General features: G+C 35.2%; 1 protein-coding gene across 1 annotated transcript in view; it reads left to right on the forward strand.

Moving 5' to 3' along the window:
• TMTC2 (transmembrane O-mannosyltransferase targeting cadherins 2) overlaps positions 1 to 24,672 on the forward strand; it is a 254,292-nt gene that overhangs the window by 155,181 nt on the left and 74,439 nt on the right. Inside the window, exons 4-7 of the mRNA XM_040596294.1 lie at positions 7,738 to 7,852; positions 20,325 to 20,410; positions 21,255 to 21,439; positions 23,140 to 23,218. Of these exons, the coding sequence (XP_040452228.1) occupies positions 7,738 to 7,852; positions 20,325 to 20,410; positions 21,255 to 21,439; positions 23,140 to 23,218 (465 nt within the window). The remainder of the gene's footprint in view (positions 1 to 7,737; positions 7,853 to 20,324; positions 20,411 to 21,254; positions 21,440 to 23,139; positions 23,219 to 24,672) is intronic.

Consider the following 24,672-nt stretch of genomic DNA (forward strand, 5'->3'; position numbering starts at 1 on the left):
GTATGTCCTAGGCAGAACAAGGAGTCCATACTCTAGACTAAACAGGGTATAATGGTGAAGCCTAAGAACACTTTACCAGCTGAGCAGTCTCATCCCTCAGGTTCATTGAGCTGACAGAGACACTGTGCTATCTTTTGAGGAGGAATAGTTAATTTTCTGTAATGTAGCAAAGGGAGTGGGTATATCAGGCAGTGATGGTGAGCATAGTAGATTGTGTCATGCATTCATACCCATTTGCATCAGGGTTTCAAAACTAAGAAGCAGAACTGAAGCACTGCCTGCCAAAAGTCAGTTGGTTCAGTACCCATGCTGACATGGTGTTGGATAGCTTTCGGAAATCTACGTAGTTTTCAATTATGTTTTTCTTTCACTTGCTGTCATTCCAAAAGTCCTGGAATTGATCAACAAATGAAGTGTTGAACAAAAAATATAAATAACACTCTTAATGAAAATAATAATAATATATAAAAGGAGGTGGTGAATCTCTAATACGGTCTGTCTTAACATTACTGCATACCCACGGATATATATATATATATGAAAATAAATATGTAAAGTAGATTAATAAATTATGGGCATATCGAAACCATTTATCCCTTTGGGAAACAAGAAAAAATTGATATGAATGAATTTACAACATTTTGAAAAGAATCATTATTTCTTTGGAATAATAGGAAAAATATAAATATATTGTACAAACTGTAATGCAGAACTTATGCAAAACATGTTCCACATTCAAAGTAGTAACCTTTAGCATTTATATGAACTGTTTTGTCCTCAGACCACTTAAGAAACATGTTCTGATTGATCTTCTGAATATCTTTATGAGAGAGTGTGTGTCTGTGCTGTAGAAAAACTATTCAAAGTATTGAACTCTCTTCATTGCCTTTTTCTGAGTGTGCAGCTGAGCTTTCAGAATTTTTACTGGGGAAACCTATCATGCCTCCATTCGTGAAACTCTTTCCCCCTCTATAACAAAGTGATTGCCTGATGAAATGTGAATACTAACAACTGGAGCACCACTCTGCTTTATCAAGTAGTATCCTTGAAAAGAAAAAGCTGTAAGCTGCTGATGAATCTAACCTTTCGACAAGGAGGAAAAGGTGTTGTTCTTTATAGCTACGGTTATAACCTTTCAAATGTGAATGATGTGCTGTGCTGTGTGATGTGAACCAGTGCTGTGCTCTTTCTTCATGTGCTACCCACCAAAGGTAATTTGGAATATGTGGCTATTGGGTATTGGAAACTTGTTGACCTCTGTTGCAAGTCTCAGCCTTTTTTTTTTTTTTTTTTTTTCAGTAGGATGAATTTTCTATTTACAATAGAAATATTGATGTTTCTTAATGTTTCAACTTATTTCTTGTGTATTTCTCATGACGTAGACCATGCTCAAAATTCCTCAAGACTCAAAGGGATGTCAGATATTACAGGTGTTTTTTTTAAAAAAAATGTTTGTGTTTTTTTTTTAACCAAGTGCAAGCTTTGTCTGCTCCCAAATGTGTTTTAGGAAGGGTGAGCCTTCAACAATGTCAAAATATTAAGATTAAAATATAAAATGCTAACACAAATGTCAATATAACCACAGTGTTTTAACTGATTAACTTGGTTTTCTTGGCCCTCATTTTGTGAGAATACTTGCAATATGGGGAAATGTTCCTTACATCTCTCTTCTGTATTGCAAGAACACTTTATTTTCTTTTATATTTATGTAATATTTATTTTATTTTATTTATTTTCAGTTCTGTTTTATGTACGTTATGTTATATGCAGTCATCCAAATAAGTGTCTTACCAGTGATAATGGCTAGGAATTTCAGCAGGTTTTGAGAAGGATGCTTCTTTGGAGCTTTATGGCATCTGTTGGACCCACATGTTTAATCATCTTTGATGACTCTTGAAATCAAATCTCTGCAAAGTAAACAGGAGAGCAGAAACAACTTTTTCATGAATTCTGGAGTACTGATGGTTTAGGTGTAAAATAGTAGGGGAATATGGAGGAGCTGCACTGTTCATCAACCTGATGAGGGTTGTGATAAGAATCAACATTACTTTCACAAAGTAAAAGTAAAAACACCTCTAAAGTGTTGATAACTATGTTGATAAGCACCACAGTTCTCCTTCCACTCCATTTTTAGCAAGGGTGCAATGATATCCCCCTCCTCCCATGGCTGATATGTCCTTGGTAATACTTGCTCCCCTCTCTTGTCCTTTGCCATACACGGCAGGTAGGCTTCCTTTCCGAAAGGAAAGACAGAGGTCAGTACTACTTGGAATTAACAAAAAAAAGGCAAATGCTGTTTCTCTATTGAAGTTGAACATTAAAGGCATTTACAACTTTTTTATACTTTGAAGTAGGACAGATATTTTTTTTTTAAATTACTTTTGCTGTCCCCCCTCTGTAATGGTAACATGCGAATATTTACATTGCTAAAGAAATTGTTACAGCTCTGAAATGAGTTATTTGTTCAAATACCAGATTCAGATCTCTGCTAGGGTTTTTGTTTTTACAATCGGGGATTTAGTTTCTGAGAACTTCGACTGTTTTGAGATTCTTGTGGTAGTGTTCCTTATCATAAATGCTGCCCAGGAGCATCTATTTTACGGCTGTTACATGGGAGCATAAATGCAGTTGTGAAAATAGAGAACAACAGACCTCTTCCAGAACTTCCAAAAACCAGATGTCATCGGAATAATAATAATCAAAACTGATGAATTTTTTTTTTTTTCTGGACCAGCATCTCTTCATCTCTAAACTCTGTTTATGAAAAAATAGAGATGAGAATTGTTATGCATTCTCTTCTTTTTCATAGATGAGTCAGGAGAAATGCAGAAGGATTGTAAAGAGAGGGAATGTAGTCTGAAAACTGCTGTTGTTAATTTCACAAGCTAAAGAATAATAAATAATGCACAAATATCACAAAAGCTCCATAGAAGTTTTCTTGGCTTGATGTACATTTTTCTGTGAACAAAAGTTGTTACTTTGGAACTGTTGACAAGTTGATTACAAATGACTTGGCTGTTCCCTAAATACTTCAGTCTTTGCTCAAGTGTTTGTTTCACTCAAGTAATAATCTAGTTCACATTTTCTAATGCATTCATCAATTTATATTTTAACTTCTATTTTGTGAATAAATCTGATAGTTTAAGGTGAGAACAGTATTACAAAACTTCAGTAATTTGTTGATGTGAACTATGAATGTCATGTATCAATTTATTTAACTCTGAGTCCTAAATTGTATTTCATCAGTTTTCAAGCACGTCTGCTCCTAGTAAGGTTTAACAAAGGCAGCGTTTGCCCCCTGGCATAACATACTGGGAAAGACAGCATTTTCCTTTTCTTTGTTATATTGTTTTTTTAATTTTAGAGGGTTACATTTCAGTGATTTAATACGGGATTTTAGTTGGATTTTTTCCCTCTTTTCCTCTCAGTGTTCCAGCAGAGGTGTTTGAGAACAGATGTGTTAATAGGTTGGGAGTTTCAAAATAGATTTGATTATTATCCCATATTTTATGGATTATATGTGGGTGATTGGTAGGAAGGAGAATCCTCCTTTAGTGCTTTGGGTTATCTTTGTTAATGATTTGTGATTTTTTTTTTTTTTACTTTTTTTTAAAGCAAACTTGGATCAAGTAATCAATATACATGCTTTTACACCACATGAGTGCTTTTGTCTGAAACTTTACTTTGTTGCTTTGTTATTTCCATTTCACTGAATGGCATAGCGTGATCCTTGATTCAGTAGAAAGGGAAAGATTTATTTAAATGAAGATATTTGCACACATTCATTTCCATTTCTCATTTGTTTTCATAATTCAATTGCAATCTGAAAGCTTAACTGTTCTCTTTATTAACATGTGTTTCTTAAATCCAGGCAGATTAGATTGGATATTGTTCCTGCTTTGCTGCTGTTTGTCTTGCTCTCTTCCTGTATGGAAGTTCTTAGAGAAGGTTTAATATGCCAACCTGGTATTTTTCAGGCTTGTTAAATCTTAATCCTCAGTTTCAATGATTGAGAATTCAATAGTTGAGAAATTAATCATGTTAAATTTGAAGTTGAAATTTGTCATATTCATTTTCATTTTGAAAGCAATTAAATGCCTGAGAACTTGACCTGCTGTGTCACTACAAGGTGGCATAAATGTAATCTTTAAAGTTTACTAGACGTCTAGTTTGATATGGCCAAAATGATAACACAATTGTTTATTTTCCTAATTAGAGCTATGTAATTTTCCTGCTATTTATTTAAAAGCACAGCAACAAAACCCCTTTAAAACATTCCATTCTCCTGCAAAGAAATGTACCTAGCATAGAAATTCTCAAGCATTAGGAAATTTTTCAGTTTATAATTGGCTTAGGAAACAAGATTAGTTTTTAATATATACATTTATATTGAGTATGGATAATATATTCATTTGCGTTGAGTATGGAAAAGTAGGCAATGAACTAATATTTGAATGGATTGACTGTTTTGTAGGTGTGTGAGATATGTGAATGTTACCTTTGTTCCCATGTTAAGATGGAGTATTATTTCTAAAAGACCTGGGACTGTTTTGGTCTCCTTGTTGGTGCACAGGGAATTAAGCAGCAGGCAAAAAGTATATATTACAAAGCTGTTTCATTCGCAGCTTGTTTTTTCTCTTGTGCTGCATAGGGTCTTTGATAGAGGAAACATTGAATACCATTAAATTGTGGTATACATATACCTTAGTATCTTCTTAATATTAAGTGTTCCCTTTTGCATTTTCAGGTATTACAGTTTTTATATCAAAAAATACATAAAAATAAATGACATAGAAATCTATTTTAAATTCCAGAATTACTGACCTAGTTTCTTTTTCTTTTGAGAATATTAGTTTTTAGTTTTGTAGCATGTACAGATGGAAAACTTGTGTGCTGAAATTCAGTTGGAGTCATAGGGTATGTTTTTAATAGGGTTGTGGCTACATTCAGGTATAGTTTTGTTTCTGTTTCTGAATGTACACATAGTTGAACCAATGTTGTTACCATTTTGCAGGACAAATTTGTCTTGAGATATATCTATAGATTGAGAAACTGGATGCCAGAGATGATGATGATGATTGAAAATCTTTGTTTTTCCTAAGGTTAGTTGCACTACTTAAGACAGAAAAGGAGTGAAGTTCCTTGAGTAGCTGATGTAGCCTCTTTTCCATGTAGACCATCCTCTCTCTTCTCTCTCTCATACACCCACAAGCAAGAGGATGTGTTTGCTGGAGATAATAGGTGTCTGTAACTTCTAGGGCTATGAGTATGATCTCTAAAAATAAGCATTTGTTCTAATAAACTGTTCTGTGTAGCTTAGTTTCCAGACAGCACTAGGTCATTTGTCTAACTAAGTCTGTGTTTAAATAGGTGTGAAAATTTGTACGAAGCTTTTAGTTTGAGGTAGTAAAGAGACCATGGTTTTCATGTTTCTTTTAATGATAAATTGTGAGATTATAGTTTTTTATGCTTGCTATTTTCTGCTACTATCACTACATCTAGTGTATCACACTAATCATTGCAAATCATAAGCAGTTTTACAAGTTTAGACAAAGCTTAAGTGGAATACATTTCAACTGAAGTAACACAGATTAAATATTGATTGATATTAAAAACTTAACACAGATTATTTTGCAGAATGTAAAATAAAGTATTGCCTTAATAATTGTATTAATTCCAATAAATAATAAAGCATACAGCATGAAATGAAATTTAGAGGAGAAACTGTTACAGTTAACGGTTAATAGGGTTTTTTAACAGATAAAAAGATGAACTGTATCATTCTTCTATACATACTTTCATTTACTGAGCTTTGAAGTAGTTGACAGCAAATAACTATGTATCAGGAAATGGTTATCAGTAGTCCAGATGGTCATTTTATGTAATGCTCAGTTACAGCAGATTAGAGTGGAAGGAAAAGTAGCTACAGATTATATGGAACACACAGCTATGGGAAATTGGATGGTCATGTACTGCAGAAGCAACATCAGAATGTGTTTTCACAAATGAGTTTTTTAAAAAATATAAAATCTGTGTTTTTCTTACAAGTGTTAATGCTTACACGCTGGCTTGTCACCTTAGTTGCTACTTCTGAAATGTTTTCTACATGTGAAAAAGAATAGTAGCCGGTAATGGGGAAATAAATTCAGAATCCTGCATATATGCTAGCAAAGAGTATAAATATTGAGTGAATCTGAGAATATCTTTAGCAGCTTTATTTCATTAAACCAGAGATGATGGAATATTTTTGTGACTTTTGTTGATTTAGTGATAAATAACTTGAATTATTTCTCATCTTATCAAATACAGTGCTAAAATGAAGTGACTCACAGTAGTGATCACTCTTTTCTCATGGAAATATTAAATTTATTTTTTTATTTGTCTTCACAGAATACATTGTACACAGTTAGATGACATTATTTTTGTGAATCCTAAAAGGTTTCTATCAGTTGTTTTCCCAGCAATTATTAGTTTATTCTGCTCAGAGGAAAATGCTCTATTTGTTGCTGTTCCCATCCCTGTGGCAGGATGCTTCTGCAGCAAACCACAGCAGTTTGAAAACAATGCCCTTTCTAAGGAAAAAACCCACATATCTGAAATAATTATTATTTATCAGTGTTATGTTAAAACTACATTGAAGGTTTGCATTACTCAGGATCAGTATAAGTTCCTGTAAAAAAATGGCTTGAGTAACTGAAGCAGCAGAGTTTGACTGCTACTTGAGCTAATGTTTATGGTTAGTGCATCTGGAGGGACGAATAGTTTACCATATATTGTATGTTTGATGGAAAGGACATGCATCATCTTTCCATTATTCTTGCTCATAAAAAAAAATAATTGTGAAATTAGAATTTTTTTATGAAACAACTTTGATGTATTTATAAGTATAATGTGGTTTTTTTTCATGTATACATGTAGACTATGATTATAATACCGGTTAAATTAGCTTCCTAAATTGTGAATAACATGGGCTGTGTTTTCTATAAAATGTTAGTTCCAGTTTCTTTTGTAAGTACAGTTTTTGTGCCACTCAACAAAACTGCAAAGGGAACACATGTAGAGCCTTACATATTTTTTTACCTCAAGTCCTTTATAGATGGGATATAAAAGCACGTTGTATAACATAATAAATTGTATGGAGAGGAACCACATGTTTTCCAAGTAGAAAAACTGCATTTTAGTATTCTGTGTAGTGTGTTTATATCCATATGGCGTATTTCTAATCCTGGTTACTTACCTAACTGTTCTTTCAACTCCTGCATCATTTGTCAAATGTTCATACTTCAGTGAGTGCTGTGTCTACTCTAGGAAGATTTCTTGCTCTTTAGAGTAGATAGGCTAAAAAAAAAAAAAAAAAAAAAAAAGGGCAAAAAATATGAAGATGTCCCAGTTCCATATTTCACTCTGGGGAATTTTATTTAGAGGTGATATAGAATAAAATGGCCCTTTCCTTTTGCTATAGTAGTTTCCAAATCATAGACACACTTTTTTTAAGTTCCTTTTCCCACCTAAAAGCTATGTATACAGAATATATGCAAAACACCACTACGAAACATGAGTCTCACAGTAAGATTAAGAGATCCAGAGAACTGAGGGAAAAAACCCAACCAACCTCCCCTTCCATGAAAATAGTTTCTTTGTTGTTTGTCTCCTTGAGGAACTTCCTGATAGTCGGATACTCTGTCATGTGTAATTGGATTGTAGCTCTTTCTGAATACTGTTTTCTCCTCTTGACAGCATGGGGTAACCTTGGAAATGTTCTGAAGAGCCAGAGCAAGATTTCTGAAGCTGAAAGCGCCTATAGAAATGCCTTGTACTACCGCAGCAACATGGCTGATATGCTTTACAATTTGTAAGTATGCGTGGGGTTGGATCATCTGTGAAAGCTGTTGTGAATGGAGCTATTGATTAACTTGCAGGAAATGGAGATGATGTTAGCTGTTGCTTTGTAATAGTCATTTCATTAATCATGCTCCTTAAACTATAGGGTGGACAGGACCTTTCCTTAGTCAACATTATTGCATATTCATGTATTGGGTATGGAGAAGGTAAACTTACGGACCTGTTTGCTTTAAAAGAAGGAAAAAAAAAACCCACAATGAACGAAGTACACATAAATGAGCTGGCAACATTAGCATTTCATCTGTTTCTGACTCAGCTAAAATATAGAGGTGTTATTTAGACTACTTTTTTAAGTCTGAGGAACACTTGGTACGTAGAGTGGGTATAAGCATTTCATAGCATAAGCCAGTACCCCTCAGTTAGCTCCAGAGGTCTGAAATGTTAAAATAGCAAGTCACTTTTCTCCTGTGACTGACTTCAGAGCAGCATAGGTTCAAGAAAGTTTTGTTACTAGAATCCTGTTGTAGGTGGGTGAGTGAATCAATACCATGAACACCAAGGTAGTTACACAGCAAAGCAAAAGATTTTCCGACTCATTAACAGACCAAATCATGGACATGGAAGCTAGCATCATGCTGATCTTCTCACAGAGGCAGGGTCATGCCTCGCACCCCAGCGTGGAGAGGGCTGATTCTTTGCGTGTCCTGGCTGGGCGTCTCTCCTGCTCCCCACCCAGCACTGCTCGTTGTGCTGGTGGCTCACCCACCCTTCCCCTCCTGCCATCACCTACCCAGCCTGACCCCCGGCGCGGGGCTGTGCTGCGAGGCAGGCTCATCGCCCCCAGTAGCCATATGCTGTTGTTTCATGAAGTGTGCAGAGAAAAAAAAACAGTTGGCTGCTGTTTATTATGTAATAGTTTGAAAATAATACCCTGTGTGCAGTAGAAAAGTATGTGAGTGAAACAATGTGTGCAAAACCGAAATGCAAATAGTAAGCCTGTTTAAATAAATAAATAAACAACTAATGTTCTGCTTGTGGGTGCAGTTTAGAATAGTCATTTGTAATATCTGAAACTGAAGCTTGCCATATAGACATTTTCTACTTTTTTCCTTATTTAACAAGGAATAAGTAGCCCATTTCATTAATATGCCTTATCGTTAAACATACTGGAAACTCAAAATATTTTAATGATAGAATTTCTCTTCCAAATTCAAATTCATATCTCAAAATATGTATATTTTTAATAAGTATACAATTATATAAATATTCACATAACTTTTTTTGTCTCTGTTGGGCAGTGTAGAGTGTGAAAAGCATATTTTTAAGAAGAAATTCCTTCTACTCACATTTTAAAAATAACTTCTGAACCCAGCAGAAGATTGTAGGGAGAAAAATGACAAGATTGAAACTCCTAAATTTCTCATATGCCATTCATTTTGGGGATGAAAATTATAACTGTTAAAATTTTTGTATGCCTATACAGTACTTTTGTCTCTTACTTACTGTGTCATAGAGGGAAACAAGTTAATACCAGGGTAAGAAGATGAAAGGGGGTTGAACAATAAAGACAGGGATATAAAAGAAATCAGATTTCAGTTATTTTGCTGTTCTCAGAACAAGATGATAATGGTTCAGCTTGAAGGTTTGTAGGCATATATATTGTATATAATTTCTGTTGAACAGAAAATTTCTTGGAATTCTGCTAAATTTGTATAAAAGGAATTTAACTGAAATGTTAGTTGGAATATATAGGGTATGAAGTTATCTTACATATACCTGTGAAATAAAGGAGGTGTATTCAGAGGAAGTGTTTGCTCTGTATTATGTGTATGTTTATGCATATGCAAAAAAGGATCTCTAATTCTTAACCTTTCTAGTATTATCTTGAATGCAATAGAATCCTTTTATCTTTTCTTTTCTTTTTTTTTTTTTTTTTAAAGGTTCACAAACCTGTTAGTTATTCAATAGAAACTGAAAAATCTTGCATATATATTTTTGGGGGGTTTGTATTCTTTCCCTGTGTTGGCTACTTCCACATCCAGCATGAAAATTAGGTAGTGAATGGAGTGCATATTACAAGACCGCAGACAAATCTTATTATTTTAAGCTTAAACTCTGAAGGGCTCCCTTGCACGTTCAGCCCATCCCCATCCTTGGCATGCAGTTCTGTGGAAGCCTTTTACTGTAATGAACATACACGTCTTATACATGCTTACAAGAGGCCAGTTAGATTTTCTGTTTCTGGTTTTTAGTCTGTGCATTTGAAACTGAAACAGTCATTTAAAAGAAATTTAGAAAAAAAACACCCTTAAAGTCAGTTCTAATTACTATATTTTGGCCATAATATTATCATAAGTATATTGTAATCTCACATGCTCTTTATTGTTTCTTAGGCCTTATGCCTCAGTATTTGATACCGATCAGTTGGCACATGCAGCGCAGTGTTCACACACAGCAATAACAAATCAAAGTGCTATCTGATTGAGGAACAAATTATTAAGGATTAACTCACAGGTTTTAATGGGTAACAATCAAAGAGAGAAACTACATAAACAGAAGCATCTGATGATCTCTCTTCCCTTCTTTTTCAAGAAACTAAAATGGGAGATTGGCTTAGCAGTTGCCTATTAATGCATTAAAATCTAGAGAATTTAAGATTAGATGAATGGCTGACTTCAGCATTATATTTTTATTTAATGTTTGTTACACCTCATGGCTCTGAGTTACAGCTTCTTTTGCCATTTAAGACAATTTAAACTGTATTAATTTGGATTACATAATTATATAATCTCCATTTGATGGTTTATCTGATTCTGAACATGTCGTTTCCCATAGTGTTCAAATGTGTCAATTCTGTAACCTTAAATATATTCCCAAACTTTTAGAGATAAGAAGAATGTTTTTATTATTAATTTTATTTATACAAAACAAAAGAGGGGAGGGGGAAGCTCTTGCTAACATTGATATAGGGTAGGTTCTGTAGATGTGGGTTAAAATGGGTGTATTCTGTTACTGTTTTTTCAGGTCCAAATAAGTGTAAGTGAAACTTATGCATAGCTTTTACCTCAGGATAGCTTGTAAGCTGGCTTGTCTTGAAGATAGGATCTGTGGCCTGGAATGTAAAAAACCTGAGCTCAGGCCAAGGACTTGAATTCTTCTTTGGAACCTGGTTTTCTGAATGTCTCATGAAAAAATCAGAGGCTAAATGCCTGGCAACTCCAAAATAATTTGAGATTTTTGTAGCAGTTTAAGTGCAGAAAGAATTTAAGTTGTTGTTTTATACTGTAAATGGAGATTGTGTTATGATATGACTTTAATAAGGTAGTTTGTACTTCAAATATACATATAAAGCGGCTTCCTATAAATAGCTTCTCTGACATCTTGACACTGCATTGCAGGTAATTTTTACAAATAAATCTCAAAGCCAACCTCTGAAAGCTACGTAGCACTGCTGATTTCAGCTAGATTTCATCGGGTAGTAAATCAGCGTAAACTGAGATTTTCTTCTAAGTTTTTTTGATTGGTGGGTTGTTTTTTTGTGTGTGGGTGTTTTTTTTTGTTTGTTTGTTTGGTTTTTTGGCTGTGAACAGGGGAATCCATGATTTTAATACTGTGAGGTACCAAGGACAGAGCTGTAGAAAACTAGTACTTTGTTCTTCCAAACCAGGCAATGTTCAGCAGATTAAAACCAAACTATTTTTAGTTTGGTTTGTCTTTTCATTATTTTTTTTTTTCTTTATGACTGTTACTTAAAGCTCATGGGTTTTTTTGTATTGTTTCAAATTGCTTCTAATTAATGCCTGAAGTAAAATTGCTTATCAGTCAAGAGACAGTTTTGCATACATTATTTCACTTTTATTTAGGCTTTGCTGTGCTTCGAGTATTCTCTTGTCATCCATATTAGTAGTCTTCATTCCTTGAGTTTCTCAGCTGATTTTAAGGATGTTTGCTATCTCACATAAATATTGAATAGTCCTTTAACATGATACTAATTACTTTAAATATTGTATTTTTGGAGTATATAATGCCCTATAAAAGATAATTTCTACCAAAGAGCTATCCCCTTGCTTCTCTCCCAAAATCTCTCATTTTGCCTTTAGTGATATAGGGCTGTGTATACAAGTTTGTTATGAAAATAATTCCTTTGAATAAGTTCAAAGCATGAATTTCCATAAAATTTACTTTGGGTTTTATGTCAATAAATGTGGGTTTCTTAGATTTCTGTTAGGTAAAGTCTTCAATAGTAGCTGAAATTTTAATTCTTTGAAGTCTGGTATTGCAGGAGTGTTTAATATACAAAGTTAACTCTGCATCCTTGGGCAAAAATCAATATGAACAAAGTTTTTTCTTGTCTGTAATTGTTAGCCTATATAACATCTGAAATTGTGTTCCCTCTCCTTTTGCCTTTTAAGGGCGCTGGCATAAAAATCTCCTTTTCTGAGCTATCAGAGATGAAAAGCACTAAAAGCAGACTAGCTTACAAACCTATGTTAAACTGTGTTTGAACCTGCCCCAGACAAGTTTGCTGCATCAGTTCTTGTGGTAGGAAATGAGTCAAGGTTATGGTTCCTCTTCCTTGATAGCCCAGATAGTTTTTATAATGCAGGATGCTGAGTTAAAAAGCAGAGGATGTGTCCTCTGCTGTCTAAGTACTTGATTATTTTTTCCTCAGCTGTGAATGCAAACTTGTTACAAACCTGTTTGGAGTTAATCTCTGCTTTGCCAGCTAGTTCTTCCTCTATTGAAGACAGTAGCTGAAATCCATGTCTTCCTGTGACCGAAGCTGTCTTGGTAAAATCTTGCTGTATTGTGAGACCAGCTCTTGAGGTAGAACCCAAAGGTCACTTGGGTGACTGCTGGTATCCTGCAATGTAGAACTCTGCACTGGGACTCTTTGTAGGGCCTGTATGAAGTACAGATATTTTTGTAAGTAAGATTGAGAGCTAGAATTAACTCAGTGACCCAGCTATTCATTTACATTCCTTGATATTGGAAATTGTGGTGGTTTGTAGTCCTTACGGAAATTTTATGCATTTTATAAAATTAGGAAAATGATTGTGGACTCTGCCATTCAATTTCATAAAAGGCCCCTCTTGTAAGTTCTCTCCAGTTCTCAACCTATGTTGACTTCCAGGGCACATGACGGGGAATAGAGATCTTGTTTGCTGTCACCGCACACTGCTGCCTGGTGTCCAGAGGAGGGAGAAAGACTGGAGCAATGCTACTCCTCATCCCTATGGCAGCCCTCCCACTTTCAAGGAAAGGGGGGTTGTCAGGTGATGCAGTGCTGAAATGGTAGTAATGTCAAGCAAACTGCCCCAGTAACAAAGAAAAGACCAGAAATAGATTTGCCAACCAATTTGCTTGCATTAGAAAGCTCTTCCCTACAAATGGGAGAACATGACAGTTTTGACTGCACTGTCTGAAAGATTAGAGGTTGTTTTGGGGGTGGTGGTTTTGTTTTGATTTTTTTTTTTTTTTTTTTTTTTTTTTTTTACTAATAGGGTTATGGATGACTGCGCTTGGTGAGTTCTGCAAAGGGAATGTTCATTCTGTGTTAGTGCGTACTGGGTATATTTGGGTTCTTATTGATTAAAAAAGGATTTTTCTTCCATTTACATTCTTGCTAACAAGATGTTACTGGAAAACATTAAACATCTTCCTTGTTCGTACTGTTCCTTAATGATTGGCTTTCTTGTTAATAAAACCTAGTTGTAGACTCTTACAAAATGTTAGCACTCATTTGATTGAGTAGCTAAATGGCTGGCTGACTTAAAAAACCCAGCCAACCAAAACAAAACCCAACAAAAAAAGCCTTGATTAATGACCCAACTTAACGGTTTCATGTACTGGGCTGCTGTAGCATTCATACCTGGCTTTCTACCCACTAGTCTTGCAAATGACAGTAAAAGACTCGCCTTAGGCAAAGCACATCTTCTATTGCTGCGTGGTTGGAGATACATCTGTGTGAGGAATAAAAGAGGATTTTCTTCCATTTCTTTCTTTGCCAGCACAGCATTCAGGTAAACATAATTCTTTGTAGATAATCCCACCTGAAATCAATGGGATGAATGTAGCTTGAGGCATAGATGAACTGCAGTCATGGCAAAATGGATAACAGGCTCTGTATTAGCTGTTATCAACCAGTAAACAACATTGGTTAAACTATTAAATTAATTTATTTCAATATTGTACCTGGCTTGAAAATTTTATAAATATTTCACTAACATACATTTTTAAATTGATGACAGTTTCATGTGGATTGAGCTTGGTCAGTTTATGCCAGCTTTAGTCACCGAGGTGTCTGCTTTGTAAGTAGACCAGCTGGCTTTAATAGGACCACAGCAGGAAGAAAATAGTTTGTAACTTGATGAAAACAGTAGACTGTCTACTCCCTGTTTATATTTTGTGACTGCTTTCCAGTTCCCAAAAACGGTTTTGTGCCATTAGTATTCAGTGACTTTAGGTCAAAACCAAGGCAGAGAAAGAAGGCAGGAAGATTTTTCAAATTGATGGTCAAGAAAGATGAGTAAATGTTGGCAGTTTAAAGAATTCAGAATGGTTGCAAAGAACTCATTTCAGGGAAATGTTTTCCTGCATATATTTAAATAAGCAAGTCTATCTATAGAAGAGATGTGAGTTATTTCTAGATAGCCAGAGCTTGCTTCTCATTTTTTTCTTCTTTTTATTTTTCTTCCCATTAGAGAGGATTCTGAGACACTTTCTAAGTCACTGGGTGAAGTCTGCTACTCTTGCAAGTAGTTGGCACATATCCTCCATTTTATAAATGATTCACACTCCACTGTAAAATTACGTAGAAGCAATGCAGGCAAAAAAATCCTGTTGTAAGGTTCCAGAATCTTACTACTGTGATAGTTAGAACTTGACTCCTAATTAATCCCAAATTAATTAATGGACAATTTATACTTGTTTACTTTGTATTCTATGGTTTACATAGCTTTTTCTCTTCTAATTAATTTCATCCCTCTGTGTTTCTGGGGATAAACTGTATTCTTCCACAGTACTAGTCTTATTAGGCTAGAGGAGCCACTGAGTTCCTGCTCACCATCTCTCCATCTGCTAGAATTCAGTTTTTTCCAGTTATGTCAGTAAACTTTCTTTGAACTGAAGTTCCATTTTTCAATTAATGTTTTAATTTATGTTCCTTACTGGCAGGTGGGAGCTGGACTGGAGAAAAAAAAAAAGTGTTTTGGAACTTCAAACTTAAAGCAACTGCTCCTGTGGGTTTTTTTTTTGGGGGGGGGCATTTTGGGGTTATGCTTTTTTTATTTATTGACCTTGGTATCTTAGCAACTGTAGAAAGTTTATTAAAAAGTACCAGAAAACTTTAAGTTCTTCATCCAAGTTTATCACTCGAGCTTACTCTTCTGTATCAAGCATCCTTATTTCAAGAATGTGCTTTCCTTTGTTCATCATTGTGTAAGGAAGAAGGAAGGCTTTAGGTCTCTATAACCACAAAAGATGGGTACTTAATGTGTGCCAGTTGCTTCTCTCCACCCAGTGGCTTATGTTCAATGTTTGTGCTGTACTGCTGCTTTTGTGTTCTTTCCCTCTGCTCCTTCTCCCCTCTGCCAGCAACATGCAAAGAGCAGTTATTATTTCAAAGTGTAAACAAAGAAGAGGAAGAACATATCCACTCCTGGCTATGGGAGAAGCTTTATGTTGCTGTCTACCCCAGCCACTGTAAGGAGTGAGCTACTGGAGACTTAGCAGTGTCTGCAAGTTGTGAACTCCAGCTAAGGGACGTTCTTCTGCATGTAGAAATTGGTTATTCAGAGCAAACTCCACCCCCCACCCCCCCATTTACTATAGCCAAAGGAAGTGGTGGTATGAGATAAAAATAAACTGTCTCCTTTGACAGAAAAAAGAGTAGAACTATATATTTGTTGAGCTTTACAAATGCACCCTGAGCTTTTAAAAGATGTTGTCAATGTAATAAAGGATAGTAATAAGAATGACAAGCAAACTTTAGATTGTTTGATTGTGCATTTAGATAAGTTTACTAGCCCATTTGGGAAGTATTGGCTAAACATTCAGTCTTCCCCCCACCAAAAAAAAAAAAAAAAAAAGTTGGAATTATGCATAGACCAAACCTTTTTTAGAAGGAGTTTGCCATTTTTTTCCAGACCATCAATCCATTATCACTCCTTACCAGGTGATTGGAAAGGAACTAATTAACTAATTTTTGTGTAAAAGTTTTGAGAGTCAGTAGATGAGGTACCACAGATTCAATCAGCCACTGCCAGTTTTTCAACCCCAGCAGTCAGCTGGCAGATGATGGGTTGTATAAGGAAGAAGGAATTGGGATTATAAAAATGTGGCTGAACAAACAGATGCTAAGATCTTCAAGGAGGTCCCTGACTTTCATTGTTACAGCCTGTGGGTTTCACTTCATCTGCCTCTGTTGTTGTTTCTCTATTCTGTAGCAAGTCAGCTTGTTTCTTGCAGGCTTAGCTTACTATGGTAGTTATGCACCTATTAGTTCCCAGCTTTTGATACCACAACTTCTTTCTGTTCAACCGTGGTCAGTTTGCTTGAAGGATATTTTGCAATTCTCTAGGTGAATTGGCATAGAAAAAAAAATATTTCAAATTTTGCCCTCTATGTATCTTTATAAAGACACTTCAGTTTTATTTTTAGTGATTTTAAAGTAATTCTGAGTATCTTGATGAAAATTTTCTGGCTGGAATGTAGTGAATACTAAAGCATGTGAAAATAAGACATAGGAGACCTATTAAACTTTACTCTCATGACTGGCCTCTGTTAAGAAGTGAAGGAGACTACAAAGTCAACTCCCGTGAAAAAGGAAGCATTTCTGTGACAAAATAACCCATACTTCACCAATTTCTGAAGGAGAAGGAAAGAATATATCATCAAAATTCCAGCTGAAGCTTGTTGAAGAGTTGTTAATAATAACTTAGCAGACTGCAAAGGTAATTGTGTTCAGCCTTTAAGCTTCTCTGGAAAAAAAGCTTTAAGTGTTGAATGGACCCTTTCATTAGTATTTTCTCTAATGACCTCTTTGCAATCATGTAATGAAGGAAGGACATGCTTCCTTCAGATTTTCCTCACTTGAGCCCATCTCTTTGCTTCACGTTCATCTTGACAACAGTGAAAAATTTTAAAGGTCAGATGCTTTCAGAGGCAACCCTGGGACTTGTTGCCTCAACTTGGAGTTGTTGGAGCAGCTGGCAGAGAGCCTGGAGAACAAGATCCCTGCTCTGCTCCCAGGGCCCGGGACTTGGGCTGCTGTTCCTTCACTGGCCCTGCTGTCTCTGCTGATCAGGTCCACTGGTTTAGCAATGTGGTATCAAGGCTGAACTGTGCTGTTCCTCAGAACCTCAGGTCTGCCTCTCAAATGTGGTGCCTAGCTGAAAATCAGCATGATTTTTGTCTTGGAAATGGCTTAGTTGCTGTGAAATGTAGTAATGGAAAGGTGAATATAGGACCTGAGGACTTGCAGGTTTTCTTGAACTAATTTTGAAATAAAGAGTAGTTTTGTCATTTGATCCTGGGGCTTATTTTTTTCTTTGCTCAAAAGGTAAATATTTATAAGAAGGTAGTGGTGTTTTACTTGTAGAAACTGGAGACTGAAGCAAATATTGAACTATTGCTCATTTATATTCCTTCTGTGTGGAGAATGAGACAGCAGACCTCTGGAAGTAACAGTGAGGAGTAATGAAGTTAAAGACTGGGATTATAATACATGCTTTAAAAAAAGTAGTGGGACATTTCATTTTGTATTAATTTTGGCGGAAACTAAATTTGAAGTGTTTGGGTGTAGTTTCAGTTGCATGTTGTGAGTAACCAGAGGTTGGTGAGCATGTTTTTATGACTACATTTTTCTGAGATTAATGCTGAAGAGAATCTGATTATTTTTTTTTAATCTTGGAAGTGAAATAACTGCTCCTTAAAGTCTCTTCTAATATTCACTGTAAATTCAGGAATGCTTTGCAAGTTTAATGCAATGTTCATCATCTTAACTTTTTATCTATTTAAAAAACTGTTTATTCCTTCATAGGTGAACATCCAAAGTAGTTATCTTTCAGAAGCATACTTTCCTAAGTGTTAATTTTATTCAACTAAAAATATTATTTTTTAATTTTCCTTTAAGCCTTTTCTTGACTTTGTTTAATCTGAAACTAGACCTAGACATTCATAAATCTAGTAATTTTTGTTACTGCCAGAAGCCACAGGGAAAACCAGCAATCAATCAGAACCAGTTTCACAAGGAGAGAAGCAGTTTCATGCCTTATCAAGAATTTTTAGATTATATCTTTTTCTTCTTCTTTTTATTTTACAAAACCTCATAAGTACAAATAAAACACTAATTATTTGCTGGAATTCAGCACTCAATCTTGCATCTGAGCAGCCTGGGCTTTTAGGCAAAGGAAGAAGAGAGGGGGCAGAGAGAGAAATATGTCTGCTAGTGGAACAACTTTTAAAAGAAAAAAAAGTCTTCTGGAAGAGTAGTGGGGGAAAAAAAGACCTTAAATGATCAAGTAATTAATCAAGAGTGCCAATACTAGAGCATGTCGTGAATACAGAAGATTTGGTAATAATTAGATCTTAACGTTCTTATAATCCAAAAAGCACAAGTGTTTTACAGTTTACAAAGTAATTTATTTTGTTCAAGTTGAGGAATTACTGTATTACTTAATATATGAATTATTTATTCTAGAACTAAAATAAGAATCAAATTTCTTTGACAAATTTGTCCAAAAATTGTAAGAATATTATTTTTTAAAAAGAAATAAGAAGCAGCTTAAATGTCAGACCATGCAAGTCATTTTTTTGTTAATTCTACTGCCATCAATAGGATACTGGATCAAAATACCGTAACAATAGTAATTTCCCTTGGACTAATTACAGTCTATAAAAGTTTTTAGAGTAAACAAAATTCATGTTCTGGAAAATTTAGAAAACATCATTAGTATCCTGGCCATCATACCCCTTGCCACCTGCAAGACACTTGACAGTAGTTAAAAAACTTCGTGCCATGCCAAGAAGTATCCTGAATTTTATTTCCTGATTGCTCACATTACTGGAAGTACCAACTACATGTAATTTTTGTTAATATTAAAAGTGATTTACTACCTAATTGAAGTTACTTGAGGGACAGTTTCAAAAGTGAGGCTGTGTGGGACTGATAGACTGTACAGAAAAAAAGAGGATATATTCCTCCACTCCTAAATCCTGACTCAATGATAGGAAGCAAACAACTTAGATTGTGGTTATTTCTTTAGCTAACTGCCCTATTCTTTTCTTCTCCTGAAGTCTACTGGTTTAATTCACAAAGTTTTCCTGAGACTTTGGAGGGAAAAAAATCTTTTCTGATTGGAGACTGGAGATGGAAAAAGTCCAAGCTCCTTTACCATTCAAAAAGCTATCAGCAGATAAAGCCATAGAGGAAGAAGAGAAAATTGCTGTAGGTTAGTGGAACTACAAATAGATATGATAACCTTCTGACCTAAAACAAATAGCTACATTTATTTTTTCCTGGTTATTTTGAGGTATAAGAAGAGGGACATCTACCCCTGGATAATAGGGCCTGAGGCTCCACTCTGAAATGACTAATTTTTAAGGATTTTAAATCCTTTGGATCTTAATACATTTACATATGCTTTTTTTTCAGTCTTCTAAAACTTTGGGAACGCTATAATGCTTTGAGTTTTCATTTAAGCGTGCAATTCTAAATTAATGTCAATGATGTCCAGAGCACTTATTTCTCAGGCATTTTTATTGGTGGCTTTTGTAATGCACAAAGATGTAATTGTAATTCACAAAGATGCTTGTCTTAAAAGCTTTAATTAAAGCCCATGGATTATGAAACTAACTGAGAACTGGAAGTATTTGGTATAATTTTTGATATCTCTTCAGTTATTAAATTTGTTCAGGCCAGAAAAAATTAAACTAATGTAGGTGCTTAGCCATACAGTGAATAATGTAGTGAAATTGCTCAACCAAAGGGGGCTCGTTAAGGTGATACATGTGAAGTGTTAAGTGGTTAATTTTATTGTGTGTTTCAAAAATATCTGGGTTTTCAAGTCAAGAAAAGATGACAGGCTAAACATGAATGACTTAGTTACAAATACCTCCACCATACTCCATCTGCTTTAAAAACTCTCACAATTTACCATTTTCTTAACTGAGTAAATGAATTTCTTGGTTTCCAAGAAAGCCAAAACTATTGCATTTAACATCTGCTTTGTTAAAGCCATATGGATGCACCTGATGTCTCTGAACTAATCCTGTTTTCACACAAAATAATTTTGCCACTAATTTGTTAGTAACATGCAGAGTTGTTATACTTCTGAAATACCAGTCAGCATATTTTTCTTTACTTTAGTTTTGTTTTCAATATTTATCTTGAAGTTACTCTTTGCAGTAACCTCCCTCTCTCTTTTTTATTTTTCTTTTTTTTTTCTTTTTTTTTCTTTTTTTTTTTTGTTCTTATGCAGAGGATTACTACTTCAGGAAAACAGCAGGTTTTCAGAGGCATTGCATTACTATAAACTGGCAATTGGTAGCAGACCCACGCTAGCTTGTAAGTATTTCAACTGTACAAGCTTGCATAATACTGACTATAGCTTTTTAAGGAAATCTTCCTGCTCTTCAATAACACTTTATTTTTTTTTCAGAAGTTTTTCATTCTGAAAGCAAAAGGTGAAATTGTGCACTTCTCAGTTGAAAGCAAGCGTTTATTAGTCAACAACTACATTTATTGTGTTGCAGGGAAGAAGCAGCTGATGAATTAGCATTGGGCAGCACTGCTAGTACCTAAAATGTATCTGATCTGGGGTGGTGAGCCATATATGCTACTACCCAAAATTTTCAGGCTTCTGTTTGCTGTTTCTTACAGCTGGTCCCTGATTTTTATGGTATGTGGTGTCAGTGAATAATACAAATATTTTTGAAGTCCTTTCATTCTTCCTTTCTTACTTGGGGGAAATGGGGAATAATCCATAGGATGTTGCCAAATCGGATGGTTCCAAAATTAAGTGGGTGCTTTTTAAGATTGCTGACTACTTTGTAGCTTCAGTATTAAGTCTTATATATATATATATATATATAAAAATATAGATTTATATATTTTTGTAACATTTCAAACAATGGCACTATATACTTGATACAGTCCTCATTAGAGCACCCTGCCTAACGAGTGTCCTTTTCCCTCCTTCCTTAATCTTTATACCCACTTTCTGCTTTCCTTGTCTCTGAACTTTTAGCTGTTATATGTTCCTCTTTATGTCAGTGAGTGATCTGTATTATACAAAAGGCAAATTAGATAACCATGGGATCTCCTTCAGATATCAATTTGAAGTAAAACAAAGATTAGATAAAACATCATGGAGCCCCATTTAAAGATAACATTATTTCCCTCTTCACAGCTGCCTATTTAAATACTGGCATCATCCTGATGAACCAAGGGAAGACAGAAGAAGCCAGGAGGACTTTCCTGAAGTGTTCAGAGATCCCTGATGAAAATCTGAAAGATCCTCATGCTCATAAAAGCTCTGTTACTAGCTGCCTTTATAACTTAGGAAAACTTTTTCATGAACAAGGACACTATGAGGTAAGACTCCAGATTTGTCTACAATATCATTATAAAACCTTCATTCATAAATAATACCTATTGCTTCCAGCCAGACTTTCAAAAGACATCACAGGCACAAATTGATTGAATTACACCTAATCAAGATTAGCATTCTCTACAGAGAATATTTATTCTCCACAGCCACAGGTGTGACAATGTTAATTAGCAGTGTGATGTTCTGATGTCAGAGTCAGCATTAGCAGTGGTCACATCTGATATGTGTTAATTCATTCTTCTTGGCTTTGTCCCCGTCACTGATATGCAAAGGATATAGCTGATTACAGACCAGCCAACCTGAAGTGTATTGGCTTTTTAATTCAAAATAAAGCCCATCTTCAGCTGAAAACGTGCAATTATGTTTGTTTCTACATCTCCAAAATCAAGACCTAGTTGAAACAATTCAAAACTTCAGTGATTAAAAACATCCCACTTGTGTGCTCTCGTCAGATAACTTAACCTAAGTGCTGAAGTGGGTTGGATAATTTTTAATGTAACTGTACACAGCACCCAACCCATCCCATCTCATTTACTTGTACAAATGTGACTTCTGTGATTCCTCTCCCTTCTCCCTGATGAAATTACTAAAACTGGACATTTGTTTGAGTTTTGACCTTTAGCCGTATTTGAAAGAAAGTCATTCTTTCTTTGCATTGCCAGGCATACTTCAGAATAGGAGTTATGCATGGTTTTGATTCATATAGCTCTTCTTGACCACGGCAGTTACCTCAGCTGTTTAAGATTAGGCATACAAGCCTTATGGATTTTCTGGCATCTGTCTGCTGAATCGAGTTCTGTCAGATGGCAGCTACTAATTGGTTAAAACACAGACAGCTAATACATCCATGAATGTAAGAGAACAGCAGCGTGTTGTCTGCACGGCTGATAGAGTATAGAGCTGGAGTTCAATGCCTGGGAGGTGCAAGGGATTTTAAGAATATGAACCATCAGGTTTCTGCCTGGTAGTCATTGCAATCTGAGCCAGCCCTGATTGGGTCACACACTTAAGATATTTTTTTTGTCAAGCATATTTCAGCCTTCACAAGCTGTGACTGTTAGATGGGATGATGTAGAAAATGATGCAGAGCTAACAGACTGGCCAGTAAGCATCCAAAGTGCAGAATGAATCATAAATATGTGCTTGAGTAACTCAAGACACAGCACATTTGCAAATGGAATCCAGTTTTGGCATTCTTGACACTGTAGTACATCTCATTCTTTGTGTGGAGCAGACTTGAGTTGTAAGGATTATGTTTTGTTATTACTTGACAGTAGACAATGATTTCTTTATTTTTAGGTCACTTATAGTAGCTTAGTCATCAGAAGGTCCTTTGTCTGCAGTTTGATATTCTCTGACATCCTGTATAATTTTGTATATGTTTATAAGCTCATGCGTCATTGAGGGGTTTAAAAAAATGTTCCTTTTACTTCTGATTGGTAAAAAAGTTGCAATATTGGAGCTAATTTGATCTCTTGTCAATAAGCTTCACTGAATTTGATAAAATATTTGTAAATGAGAAGTCTGAACTTTCCATGATATTTATGATGCCAATGTGTTTTCTCTCTCTCTGCACCTTTCACTTGGGGAAGGAAGATAGTCTGGCTTTGCTTTCTCTGTGAAAGACTACTTTTGAAATCAATGCTTTACTACTTATTTGTCCCACTTGTGTGTCTCTCTTCAGGATGCCCTTATGGTTTACAAAGAAGCAATACAGAAAATGCCAAGGCAGTTTGCACCACAGAGCTTATACAACATGATGGGTAAGTGCATTGTTAGTGTTTCAGAAAGATACTTGAGGACTCAGGCAGGGTGAAACAAAAAAACTTAGCCAAGCAACTGGTGCTCAAATGAATTAGGTAATAAAACAAAAAAAAAATTGCCTTCAGTAGATACAAGCAAACCAGGTTCAGAGCTTAAATTGTCAGTAACTTCAGTGCTGGATAGGGCACAATAAATGATGAGACAGTTAGATTATGGACACTTTAAGAGTGTCCATACAGCACTTTTAAGTTTAGAATGCATGGATTAGGGTTTTTCTCTGCCTCCACGGTCTCTCATCCACTATCCTAGAGAACTCATGTGAAATTAATAATTAATTTTTTTAAAAATCTCCCATTTAGTCATCTTCGAAACTTCATAGAATGTGGACTGAGTTTGATTATAACATAAGACTTAGCGTGGGTATTGAATGTTAAGTTTCCTTCTGAACCAACAAAATGTCCAAACAGGACCACAGAGATCATTGGATTTTTTTTTTTTTTAGGTTGTGCCAAAAGCTTATTTCCCAGATGATGTACTGTTAGTTAAGGCATCTACAATGATAGAAGTCTTCAACATTTTAGCAGAGTGCTTTGAGTACCGCAAGAAACATTAATTTGGCTGAGATGTTTTTTTTGGTTTTACACTTTAACTTCAGCTCCTCATATTCTTCATCACATCTTTATAGAACATATACTAAACAGATAAAAGGAAGAAGATAATATGAATTATTATTTATAGTATTCAGATCTGTAAACGAAGGGGCAGGTTCTTCATTATTTCAGAGATGCTTTTAACTGGATTTTTCTCTGAAAGGGCATGTATTTCTGCTAAGCAACCTCAGTGTCTGGCCCAGTAGACACTGATTTCCTATCTGGAACAGAAAAGGATGTAAGATACTTTAAGTAGTTTGAAGTAGAGCAATTAAAAAAATATGTGGAAACAATCAGGATCAACAGGAAGCATGTGGGGTTTTGTGGTGTGTGTTGTCATCCGTACCCTCGCCCCCCAATGCCTAATGTATGAGGGAATGCATTGGTTGTACCCGTTGGTTTGACACATTGTTGAAAGCAAGCGTCACTCACTCTACTTATACAGGAAAGGCATCTTTTATTAGCTCCCTAGAAGTACTAAGGCATAGGAAAAAAATACTCTAAAATTGTAGTTGTAACTGATACTACATGTTTGCAAATCTCTGTAAATGCTAAATTAAGTACTTCTCTTGTCACAGTGACAAAGCATCTAATGCCAATAATAGTATAAATATTTCCTTAACACTTCATACATTTCAGTGGAGAGTTACTTCTCCCTGGTTGCTGAGCTTTATCAGATTAATGCAAGTGGCAAAGATCACTAAAATATGCAAGTTGATTATTGGATGTTCTTCATAGAGAGTATTGGCTATTGTTTTGTCAGTTTTATTTATCAACATTTGCTGATAAATTTGGTGGGGTTA

Source organism: Falco naumanni, chromosome 5 (assembly GCF_017639655.2).
Source record: "Falco naumanni isolate bFalNau1 chromosome 5, bFalNau1.pat, whole genome shotgun sequence".
Taxonomy (NCBI): domain Eukaryota; kingdom Metazoa; phylum Chordata; class Aves; order Falconiformes; family Falconidae; genus Falco; species Falco naumanni.